Below are 12,996 nucleotides of genomic sequence, written 5' to 3' on the forward strand. Positions count from 1 at the left end.
TTCGGTAGCCTTCGTTAGTTAAGTATTCAAATTATTTTGTAATTTATTGTATTTTAAATGAAAACGAAAAAAAACATATCATATGAGCATGGTATATAAACCATTAAAAAATATTATTATCATGTCTTCAATTTAGTTAATACCCAATTTAAGGTTAACTGACAAAAAAATTAAAAATGCTCGTCTTTCTAACGTCTGGAAATATTATTGAAGTCAAATTGTAATAAGACTAGCCACTTCTTATTATTTTTAATTATTCATGAATTTGCTTAAGGTACTTAATAAGGATTAATGCTGTACTGCTTAAAATCGCTTCGTATATAAGCCATTATTTCGTAAAAAGTAAAGGATAAAAAATGGTTGTGGGTTATTCCAATGAGATAGACATATGTATACTATTAAGGACTTTTTTGTAGATGTTTATAAGGTGTGAGTTACGAGATAGCCCAGTGGTTAGAACGCGTGCATCTTAACCGATGATTTCGGGTTCAAGCCCAGGCAGGCACCACTGAATTTTCATGTGCTTAATTTGTGTTTATAATTCATCTCGTGCTCGGCGGTGAAAGAAAACATCGTGAGGAAACCTGCATGTGTCTAATTTCAATGAAATTCTGCCACATGTGTATTCCGCCAACCCGCATTGGAGCAGCGTGGTGGAATATGCTCCAAACCTTCTTCTCAAAGGGAGAGGAGGCCTTTAGCCCAGCAGTGGAAAAATTTACAGGCTGCTAATGCTAAGAAAAAAAGAATTATAAGGTGTATAATACTGTAGGACATTATTTTGATCTAACTCGTAAGGTTCAGCCAACGTTTGCCACGTAAGCACAAAAAAATGTGTTTATTTAGGTCATCACATTAGAAACCTCTGAAATGATCAGTGTTTCTTTACTATATTATGCATGAATAATACATATAAACCTTCCTCTTGAATCACTCTATCTATAAAAAAAAACTGCGTCAAAATCCGTTGAGTATTTTTAAAGATCTAAGCATCCACAGGGGCAGATAGCGGGAAGCGACTTTTTTATAGTATGTAGTGATCTATAAACGTATTGTATTAATAACAATTAAAAAACAAAGCGACGTTGCCTGTTGGCAACATTTAACAAACGCCAAATGTCAAGTTTATGACAAAGGGAATTCTTGAATGCAAGAGGACGCTAAACTATTTCAGAAAAAAACAATACAATCAATATTTTTTTAAAAATGAATAAATGACACTTCGAGAACATTTAGGAAGATATTAAAACATAAAAATGGAGGAATTGTGTACGGCTTGTTTATGTTCAGGGCGATATTTGTCTTACATCGCAGGAACAGATTTACAACAGGCTTATATCCAAATATTAAACGAAATTTCTGTAAGTAAATTTTCAAGTTAACTAAAATGATGTATTAAGAATATGTATTTGAATAACTTCATTTGTTATTTATTACATTTTAATGATTGTGTAAGTTTTAAGCTCTTTGTAGATTGTTTGTAATATTTGAGCGGTTTATAATATTTAATTTTTTATTAATGAATTAATCCTCCAAATAATAAAAACATCTATGATTAATTTAACAACACATTTCGTCTAAATATTTTAGTTTTTTTTCTAAATGTCACAATTTTTTGCGTATATCATATTGCACGTTAAGAGTTTTTATTAAGGTTTTATGTAATAGATTTCAGAAGACATGTTGTCCTTTTGCATCCGACTCTGTTGGGAGTGTAAAGCAATGCTACATCGCTACATAAAATTCAAGAGGCAAGCACAATACTGCTACAAAGAACTACTGGATTATGTGAGTCTTATATTTTTTTTATTGGAAAAAAGTTACAGTGTGAACTGGCAGAAATTGTCGAAAGGAAAAAGCGCTATCCCCCTCCATAGGACCATTCCCGCTCTTTCTCTTTCTATTTATTTGCCTTAATAAAAAATCATTTGAACTCAGTAGTTTTTAATTTAATACATAATATAATTTAGCTAAAGCACCTTAATATACATAGTCCATGCAATTTGCTAAAAGCTAAGCTATATACTGAAAGTTCTTAATTAATATATCTCTATTTATAATATGATAATATTCCACTCTACTACTTATATACACTTTAGTTTTTCTTCCAATGTTTTGATAACAACTTCATCAACATTTAAAATGCCATTATTTCGAAATACCATTAAGTTGTCATAGATTATTCAAGCTCTCGACCAGTAAATTTGCGTAATTGATCTAATGAAATCAATGAAATGTACAAATGTTATATACAAATATGAATAAAAAATAGTTACTGTATAAATCTTGACCGCATGGAATGTTGGCAAGAATGCTAGCAGCATTTCCCGGTTGAATCACAATTCTGATCCTCTGGGCTAAAAACGAACCACCAGTGGAGGTAATAACGCGAGGTGTTATACTTTTGTTATTTATTTGACTATTTTCCTCATCCGGTTGAAAAATAACTCAGTATGCTAGGTCATTAAATATGTAATAATTAATAATTTCAGAACACAACAGACCTCAAACATGTACTAAAAACGGCTCCGAAGATACAAATACATTCCGTACACAATATTAGTTATCCAGAGTTTGAAGTTAAAGTTGAAATTGAAGATCTTAATGTGAAAGACGAGGTAACAGATGATGACGACACTCACTATGAGCCGGAGACATTTGTTAACGATTTAGTCGTTGATGATGACATCAAAGATAAGAAAGTAAAAAAGGTAAGTCGTTGATTTTTGTAATGCGTAATTAGTAAAATTCTTAGACCAATATGCATTAAACTTGTACAAGAAGATGTAGCGTGTTTCGGAGAAGGTTTTAGTACATAGTCTATAGTAATATTGTAAAGCTGATGAGTTGGTTTGCACGCACTGATATCAGGAACTACTGGTTCAATTTGGAAAATTATTTCTCTGATCAATACTAAATATTACATCGGCAAAGAACAGCAAAATCCTTAGTGTTACATCAAATTTGTAACAAAAAATTCCAATTTGTAACTTGCTTAAAAATAGATTTATCTTTATAGATAACAAAAAAGAAAACAAAACAAAAAGTCAAGTTAAAAAAGAAGAAAATAGAAGTGAAGAAGATAATAAAAGTAGCGAGTGACGTTGAACCGGAGTGCCTTGAGAGTGAGACGGAAAACAAGAAGTGGTTTGATAATGAGACTGATGCATTTAAGTGTAAGGACTGTGGGACGGTGTTCAAAGATGAGATGGAGTTACAGAGTCATATTGATAGTGAACATGCTGTTGAGGTAGGAACCCTACTGTTTAATACTAAACTGTGTTTATAAGCTAAGGTGACAACTAGTTGATGTATATATCATCCAAAGATTAATGGTTCATAATTAATTATATGTTCAGTGAAGGAAATCATTGTGAGGTAATCTGTTTTTTTGTAATAGGTATTAAAATAGCAAAGGTCATCACTGGTCATCACAGGTCATCGCTGCTCATAGACATTTGTACTGTAAGATATATTAAACTTTCTTTAAGTGACTGATACGGTACTAACATTGGGAACTTGTACCTGTAATACTGGCTCACTCACCCTTCAAACTGAAACACAGCAGTACTAAGTATTGCTATAACTTGTAATAATAAGTAATTAGAGCCGCGTGGTGCAGAAAGCGAGGTCGTTAATTTATGTAATTTCGTTGCATTGATTGCATCGTCATAAGTCGTTACATATAACATTTAACAAGTATTTCTATAATATAAGAAATCTGATCCACAGAACGGTATTATTCCGTGCTTAATTACCGGATAAGGCAAGTCGTTAATGTAAACGAGGAAAAAATATAGACCAATAATAGGTCCCTGTGGGACTCTCATATGTACTGGAGCCCCGGGTAGTGTCTTAATAATACATTTATTCCAATTAATTCGATTTTTCGACTACGAAATGGGAAGATTTTGCCTTGATAAAATTTGTTACCAGTGATTCATGTTAATTACAATCAAAAGGCTTAGATAAGTCACAAAATATCACTAGAATACTTTGTGTCTTCACAGGCGATATAAGAATAATTTGAACTCAACGCTAGTGTCAGTAATTGGTTTGATAACATCATTGTTTTGATATTTATCAAATTAAGAAGTATTTTGCACGCGGTTTTTCGTTTTTTCGCGCTTTATGATAAAATGATGAGAGTGTATGTTTATGTAACCTTCTCCTCAAAGGGAGAGGAGGCCTTTAGCCCAGCAGTGGGAAAATTTACAGGCTGCTAATGCTAAAAAAAATATGTGTGTTTATGATCCGCGCGCTCGGGTGACATGAAAACTACACGAAGAATAATTTAAGTCAAACAGAGACAGGGCGACATCTGAAATCGGATGTCATCACCGATATTCAATCCAAATATCCGTTACACAACCGATGTCACAAAAATCGGATATCGCCCATGCATAATTGATACACATGTGACAGAATTTAATTAAAATAGACTTATGTGTGTTTCCACACAAAATTTTCCTTCACCGTCGAGATTATAAACACTGTCATAGAGGTTCGGTATTGCTTCTGTTTTCGATTCGATTCTTTAAATTTGCCCTAAGACAAACTACTCCATAGAAAAACAGGCCAAGTTTAAATAATTTGGTGCCAATGCTTGGGTCGGGTTCTCTGTATATAATATTTCCGATGTTCAGGAAGCCGTTCAGAAGAACGGCGTGAGGCCGCGCAGTAAGGAACAGCTGCCGGACAAGCCGCAGTGCGTCGAGTGTGGGAAAATCTTCAGCTCCAGAAAGACTTATAGATATCATCTCAAGTAAGTCCGGTTTATTATGATCACCTGACTGATTTGTGCAAATACTAGTGCACTCACATACGACCTTTTGCAACAACAGTCGCTACACTCGGTCACTGATAAACGTTTTTTTGTTACAGTGTACTTCACAAAGGACAGAACCGTTATCCGTGTCCGAGGTGCGGGAAAGTTTACCAGTGGAAATCGAACCTGGGACGGCATATGAGGAGTCATAAGGTAAATGTGGAACTTTAATAGGAGTTTACTCAGCTATGGGATATTTTAATGAATGAGGGAATTGTCAACTTGGGGGCGCGTGGTCACCTCTCTTCGAGTGGGGGGTATGAGACATGTCAAATATTGTTAAAAAAACAATTTATGCTGTAGCTTCAAAGCTTCGCTTGGCACATACAACGATTATATAGTACATATAACTCTAATGGTTTTCTCGGCACCAGAAAAACTCACAGTCTACTTGATTTTTTGGACATCTTCAACAATTCTCGTCATAGTTCAACTAATTTACACAAAACTTTAATTAATTATACACCTAAACCTTCTTTGTGAATTAATCCATCCATTGGTGTAAACTGTATGGAAATCCCTTGGATAGTTTATGGGTTTATCGCGCTCAGACAGACACATACGTGACCCATATCTCTGATCCCTGACGCAGGCGCGCGACTCGGGCGAGCTGCACTGCCGCACGTGCGACAAGCGCTTCGCGTCCGTCGCCACCTACCGCCAGCACCTGCGAGTGTCGCGCCGACACGTGGCCGAGACCGACTTCACGTGAGTGCACACACACACCTCCCCTGTGCAGGAGCACAGAGCTTAATGTCCAAGTGACTAGAACGCATCTTGATGGTCAAATAATGAATATCCATCAAATTCCAATTATGTTGTTTTGTACGACCTTCCCCCTCCTCTTTCTTAACGTCCGTAAGACTTACTACTATATAATAAACATAGTAAATAAATAAATAAATATTGGACAACATCACATACATTACTCTGACCCCAATGTAAGTAGCTAAAGCACTTGTGTTATGGAAATCAGAAGTAACGACGGTACACCCAGACCCAAGACAACATAGAAAACTAATGAACTTTTTCTACATCGACTCGGCCGGGGATCGAACCCGGGACCTCGGAGTGGCGTACCCATGAAAACCGGTGTACACAGTACTCGACCACGGAGGTCGTTGTTTACATTTAATAAATGTAAACAATAATATTAATACATAAACGTTTACGTACGTTTCGATTTGGACCCCCCATTTATGATCGTCGCGTTCAGTTTCATGTGCAACGAGTGCGGCAAGCGGTTCGTGAACAAGACCCGCCTGCGCGACCACGTCGACTGGGAACATCTCAACAAGATCAAGTTCCGCTGTCAGCTCTGCGACAAGGTGAGGGGGGGCGTTGCGAGGTAGGGAGGTATGATGCAATTCGGAACCACCGCCTATTGAGGGTTGTAAGAAACCTTAGCCGTTCCTAGTATTGCCTATGTGCCGCCAACTTTAGGAGCTAAGATGTCATGTCCCTTTTGCCTGTTGTTACATTGTCTAACACACATCAAACTGGAACACTGGACTATACGAAGTGTTTCTGTTTGACGGTAGAATATCTGATGAATAATTGGTACCTGCCCAAGAAAAATATAGTCTAACACATTCACGAATTTGAAATGAGTTGACGTCTCCTTTGCGTGTCCGTTGCAGCCGTTCAAGTGCCACACGTCGCTGTACGTGCACATGCAGAACGTTCACAGGAACAAGGAGAAGAAAGACAACCTGTGCCACGTCTGCGGGAAGTCCTATCAGGTGAGTAATCATTTTCTCAATATAATAATGACGTCCTCGTTGTTGGTTTTCAATCAAGTCTAAAGCTTTTTGTTTCTTTTTTTATGATATGGGTACCCGCACGAGCAAATGGGCCACCTGATGGTAAGTGGTCACCGCCGCCCATAGACAATGGCGCTGTAAGAAATATATTTATCATTTCTTACGTCACCAATGCGCCACCAACCTTGGGGACTAAGATAACTAAAGATAACCCTTTCAAACCGGAACACAATAATACTAAGCTAAGTATTGCCGTTTGGTGGTAGAATACGTGATTAAAGGTGGTACCTACCCAAACGGACTTGCACAATTAAAACGGTGCGGACAATCATCGCTAAGTTACTACACCCAATACGATGTATATATATGCTAAGCGTGTAAATATGTCTGTACGCAGAACGCAGCTAAGCTAAAGTACCACATAGTGGCGATGCACACGAGCGAGACGCCGTACTCGTGCGAGCAGTGCAGCGCCGCCTTCGGCTGGTACTCCTCGCTCTACCGACACGTGCGGGAGGTGCACTACAAGGTAACTAGACAACAAACACCCCCCCCCCCTCCCAATATACACACATAACGTCTACATTATGCAAGAAATCCAAAATACTATAGAATAGATAAAATAAAAATATTAGTATAATTGTATTTTAATTTATACTTTATCTAATAACGTATATTTGGTTTGGATTATGAGGAAGTGCTTGAAAATTGTTATTTATGTTTTTCAGATGAAAATTCAACCGAAGAAGACCAAGAAGAACAAGAAGACGTCGGCCGAGCTGCCGTCCCCGGGGCCCGTCTAGCGCAGCGCTTTATAATAAATAATATACTATAATGTTTTGGTCGTTTCACTAATACCAGTCAGTCTTCCTACCTGATAAAGGGTTTTAGTACTATTTCCGTACCGAATTTCATCAAAAACGGATCAGTGATTTGGCCGAGAAAGCGTAACAGACAGACAGCGTTCTCATTTATAATATTAGTATAGAATTTTTATAAATATTAGAGAGGCTGAACTCAATCTTCTAGTTTCGCATCGGAGTGTCCCTCGAGAATCAATTCTTGGTCCATTTCTCTTCCTCGTTTATACAAATGACCTACCTTTTAAATGACTTGACATAGAATTTTTTTTTCTCACAATATTTAGTCAAGCTATATCTCACGACGTAAACAATGCTCTCGGAAATAGTACATTAGTTTTAGTGTTAAATAGTAAAAACACTAAATTTATCAAATTTATTACTACTCAGTGTAATTTCAGTAGTTCGGGATGGAACAGTAAAGATAAAAAATCCTAGAGTTCTTGTCGGTAGCGCTTTGCGCAAGCTCGTAAGGATAAAGCAATACTCACAGCAAGGGGGGTAAATAAGGAAAAAGTCTGTCAATTAAAATATTTAATCAATAAACTATTTATAAATATTTAATCTAGTGATTTGCGTCCGCGTCCGCGTCGTACATGCGTCGTACGACCCTCAGGAACTCCTCCAGGTTGGCGCCGGTCTTGGCGGAGATGCCGATGACCGGCTCGCCCTGCCTGCTCATGCGCTCGAACGCCCCCCTCCCCCCCGGCAGGTCCACCTTGTTGACGACGACGGCGCGCGGGCGGGCGGCCAGTGCGCTGCTGTAGAGCGCCAGCTCGCGCGTCAGCGTCGCGTACTGCTCCGCCGGCTGCGCGCTGCCGTCCAGCAGGAACACCAGCCCGCGGCAGCGCTCCACGTGCTGCAGGAACTGGATCCCTGCGGCGGACAGCGCGGTCACGCAAAGTTATGATTCATCGCGAGGAAACGAAATCTGATACTCTGTTACGTGTATATTGAGAAAAAGGCCATTCGAGGCCCAAACTTTCTGTAAGTTACAGAATAATGGTAATGGTATTTTCACGGAAAATCCCAGGTGCTTTTTAAACCCTTACAAAATATTCTTAACTAACATTTGACGTTACAAATAAAAAAATACCCAAAACAATAACATCTGTTGTAAGTGCAATTCTCACCCAATCCGTAATTCTTGTGCGACCCAGGAATCAAACCGGGCAAGTCAGCTATCGCCACTTGTTCGTAATCATCGTACGGCACCATCCCTACCGACAGAACATTGTGATACACAGTCGTTACGTCATAGAGAGTGAAAGAGAGAAAATACATGCCGTTATAGACCAAGATCTATAATCTGTGGTGTTAATTGTTAATTACTTGTTGGTAGGGCTTTGTGCAAGCCCGTCTGGGTAGGTACCACCCACTCATCAGATATTCTACCGCCAAACAGCAGTCCACAGTATTGTTGTGTTCCGGCGTGAAGGGTGAGTGAGCCAGTGTAACTACAGGCACAAGGAACGTAACATCTTAGTTCCCGAGGTTGGTGGCGCATTGGTGATGTAAGGATTGCTTAATATTTCTTACAACGCCATTGTCTATCGGCGGTGGTGACCACTTACCATCAGGTGGCCCATTTGCTCGTCCGATATACCGATATCATAATAACTGTGTATTCATAAAAAAATAGTTAAGCGAAGTTATTATTGGAACTAGTAATTTTAAGTTCATATAAGTAAAGTAGAATAGCAAGATATATGAAATGGGAACTGTTTGGGCATAATATTGCGGAACTATTAGCAAATAACATGGACTACGTAAATCTAAGATTTGTTTATCTTTACTCCTCCTTCCGTTGAAATATACACAACTGTTGAATAGATCATATACGTAGATGTTAATCTGTAAGCTTTAACATATATATTTTTGATTTGATGTTGCTAGATGTCGCTGCAGGACATTGATATCTACACTGTTCAACTGCCGTGACATCCATTTAAATATTTAAATAATTATGTACTACTGTAATATACTGTACTGTAAATATGTATGTATATGTATTTATATAGTATATATAAATAATATACGTAGTATATGTATTTTGTGTATTGTATTTTTATGTATTATATTTTTATTTATGTAAGTATTTATATTTTCATATTTTTTATACTACAGTCTACACTATTTTGCCCGCTACATCACCCTGTCACTCACCTCCATAGGTTGACTGGAAGAAATCTCTTTTAGAGATAAGTCCACCTTTGCCTGTACATATATTACTGTACCATCATTGTAACATATTTTAGTGCAATAAAGAATATAATTTAATATATACATATATATTTAAAACAATATGTATGTTTAGGTAGGTCGTTTATACCGATGTGTGGTCGGAGCGTGGTGAAGGGGTAAGGGGCGACGGTCGGCCTGGCGCGAGTGATCGCCCGCAGAAGGGTGCTCTTCCCAGCGTTGGGGAACCCGATTAGACCGAGGTGGGCCATGGACCGCACTTCCAATGTGTACTGATAGGTCTCCCCTATCGCACCGAACTCTGCCACCATCGGAGCCTGGGATATTCCTCCAACATTAACATAACATTAACAGCCTGTAAATTTCCCACTGCTGGGCTAAGGTATGTTACACCCCGCTGCTTCAATGTGGGTTGGTGGATACACATGTGGCAGAATTTCCTCGAATTTAGACACATGCAGGTTTCCTCACGATGTTTTCCTTTACCGCCGAGCACGAGATGAATTATAAATACAAATTAAGCACATGAAAATTCAGTGGTTTGCCTGGGTTTGAACCCGCAATCATATGTTAAGATGCATGCGTTCTAACCACTGTACCATCTCGGCTCTTATCTCCTCTTTTATTTTTGAAAATTTATAAACATGAAAATTGCAAGTTTATACATAGAGGAATGTTAACTCATATAAAGTATACTATCTGTGCTGATATATATTATACTATATAAATGTGATAGTAACTCTGTCTGTCTTTTTCTTTTTCACGGCCAAGCAACTGAACAGATTTAGATTAAATTTGGTTTGGTCACAAAAAGTAGCCTACTTTTTTAGTTCACTCTTGGAAGAGGTAAAATGGGGGTGCCGGTTTATGTGGTATAGGTAAAGTTTTATAAATTTCGCGCTGGTTAAGCCGTAGGTTCTAAATTAGTAGCCATAGCGGCTATTATAGATATTATCAGCTAGGAATATTATAAATGGGAAAGTAGCTTTGTCTCTCGGTTTCGAGTTTAAACAATACAAAATGGTGTGAGCGATCTTCTTGATCTGCTTGATCTTCAATAATTTAAAAAAACGGTCCATTTGTACTTTTATTTATTTGTATTGATATAAAACAATTGACTGACTTAATATATGTATATATATCAGTAATAAAAACATACCTGTTCTGTATCTGTTAGGAAGAATTTATTCCCCCGCCCTCCAGCTCCCCCCCTCGCTGCCACAAACATTGTGCCTTCCTCCTCTAAGTCTCCAACAACACGGCCGGTACTATCCTTGATTATAGTACCTGAAAAACATTATGCAACATAGTGAAAGAATTTCATTTAAGCCAGTTCGATTCAAAATCGAAATAAAGGAGAGTCTCTAGCTCCAAGATTATAAATAGACCGGATTGCTCTCTTTTGTAATATAAAAGCAGATTCATTATTGGCAACATTACCCCAAAGTTATAACTTTGGGTCAATCCAATCCGGTCCATTTATAATCTTGGAGCTAGAGACTCTCTTTTATTTGATTTTGACATAAAACTGTTTAAATAACCAAAATATACTAGAGGAGCGGTTCAAATCATTTTTAAATGTTGAGTAACTAAAATTGACCAACAGTTCCACATACTTAGTGTTGCATTAACTATAAATAAAGTAGTTTAAATTTCTTATAGAGCTAGAGTTTAAGGGCTCACATATATGATATTTATACACAGCCATATAGAATTTAAAGATACAATGATTACTTTTTGACCAATTTTGGTCACAGAGAATTACCACTTGATGTTAGGGTTTTGTGCAAGCTTGCTGGGTAGATACCACATACTCATCAAATATTCTACTGTCAAACAACACCAACAGTTTTGAAGGGTGAATGAACCAAGGGCAACTAATTAAATGTTTTCATCTTAGTTCCCAAGATTGGTGGAGCATTGACGATTTAAGGAATGGTTAATATTCTTTACAGTGTCAATAGCAATGGCAGTGTTTACGTTACCATCATGTGGCCAAATTATCAATTTGTCTACCCATAACATAAAAAAAAAATTGAGTGTGTGCAAAAACATAGATGCACTCATTATCATCTAACAGTACTTGAGAGTACTGGCACAGGTTAACTGCTGTATGTACACATTGAGACATGAAATCACAAATACTAATAAATTATTTTAATTGCTACTAAGAAATCTTCCGTGTCAGGATTTGAACTGGTCACCTGGATCTGCCATACAACCTAGCTACATAGGCAGATGTATAAACATACCTAGTGGCACTTGTACAACAATGTGCTGAGCATTTTTTCCATTGCAGTCCTTTCGTGTGCCTTTGTCGCCGTGTTTTGCTTGAATCACTGAATTGCAATGGTTTAAACTCTTTTTCGAGTGCGTAGCCTGGAAAGATAATATGATATCTACATTAGTTTCAAATACATATAATCTTGGTTCCTGGTGGTAAGTTTTGTGCAAGCTCATCTTGTATGGGGGTGTTGAGGTGATTTTTAAGCACATAATTTTTTTTTTTTTTTAATTCTTTAAAGGGGTAACTACTGAGTTTCTTGCCAGTTCCTCTATGTTGAGTTTTTTTTTTTAATTCTACACTACAACATGACGATTCAAAAGTGCTTGTATGAGCGTACTTGGATAAAGAATATTTTTATTTTGATTCAAAACCCTTGAATGTTAAGCTTATCAGCTCTAAATAAATAAATAAAAACCAAACGATACCTGAAAAATAACGTGACCGCCATGTCCTCCATCGCCTCCATCTGGCCCGGCGTGTTCCTTGCACCAAGCGCTGAGGAATGACACACATCCATCACCCCCATTACCTCCAACAGTTCGAACTCTACAAGAATCTACATAATATTGTGGGTTATTACGAGTAGATTTTGACTTGAGACTACGCAACGCTTTGGGTACGTTATCATTCGATAGGTTACGAGCTATTTGTGAAAATGCTAATTTAGGGCCGCGATACAATATGGCAAGCCTCATATTTGGATATACATTTATAAATTTAGGTTATTGTGTATTGTTTTTCTATAATTTCTATTTGACATTCATCGATTGAAAGATTTTAGGTTGACATTGACACTGACGTAGAAAATTTTAATATATTGTTCGGAAACTACATTCGAATAATTACAATATTGTCAACTACATATGTTTTGTCCCATTTGCTGTTAAAACACTTAGCGCTTGGAGTAGTGGTGCAAAAAGCTTCATCAAAAGTATAACACCTCGCCTTATTGCCTCCACTGTAGTCAGGCGTTCGTTTTTAGCCCAGAGGATCGGAATTGCGATTCAATGGGAAATTGCTGCTAGGATTCTTACCACTATTCCACGCGGTTAAAAT

The 12,996-nt window shown here is 37.6% G+C and overlaps 2 protein-coding genes across 2 annotated transcripts; one reads left to right on the forward strand and one right to left on the reverse strand.

Annotated features, from left to right (window-relative positions):
* The first annotated feature begins 1,131 nt into the window (after nucleotides 1–1,131).
* Nucleotides 1,132–7,428, forward strand: LOC125075238 (zinc finger protein 709-like). The gene is made up of 11 exons (XM_047686935.1): nucleotides 1,132–1,361; nucleotides 1,669–1,788; nucleotides 2,493–2,711; nucleotides 3,020–3,250; nucleotides 4,647–4,765; nucleotides 4,885–4,981; nucleotides 5,421–5,536; nucleotides 6,045–6,156; nucleotides 6,469–6,570; nucleotides 6,989–7,120; nucleotides 7,320–7,428. Exons 1-11 carry the CDS (start codon nucleotides 1,257–1,259, stop codon nucleotides 7,392–7,394), a joined length of 1,428 nt encoding a protein of 475 aa, XP_047542891.1. The 5' UTR covers nucleotides 1,132–1,256; the 3' UTR covers nucleotides 7,395–7,428.
* Nucleotides 7,429–7,972: 544 nt separating this feature from the next.
* Nucleotides 7,973–12,708, reverse strand: LOC125075213 (mitochondrial ribosome-associated GTPase 2). The gene is made up of 6 exons (XM_047686903.1): nucleotides 12,366–12,708; nucleotides 11,906–12,032; nucleotides 10,813–10,940; nucleotides 9,784–9,970; nucleotides 8,585–8,671; nucleotides 7,973–8,327 (listed from the first exon to the last, which is right to left on the reverse strand). The coding sequence occupies exons 1-6, from the start codon at nucleotides 12,633–12,635 to the stop codon at nucleotides 8,017–8,019; spliced, it is 1,110 nt and encodes a 369-aa protein (XP_047542859.1). The 5' UTR covers nucleotides 12,636–12,708; the 3' UTR covers nucleotides 7,973–8,016.
* Nucleotides 12,709–12,996: the final 288 nt, after the last annotated feature.

This window comes from Vanessa atalanta, chromosome 30, assembly GCF_905147765.1.
Source record: "Vanessa atalanta chromosome 30, ilVanAtal1.2, whole genome shotgun sequence".
NCBI lineage: Eukaryota > Metazoa > Arthropoda > Insecta > Lepidoptera > Nymphalidae > Vanessa > Vanessa atalanta.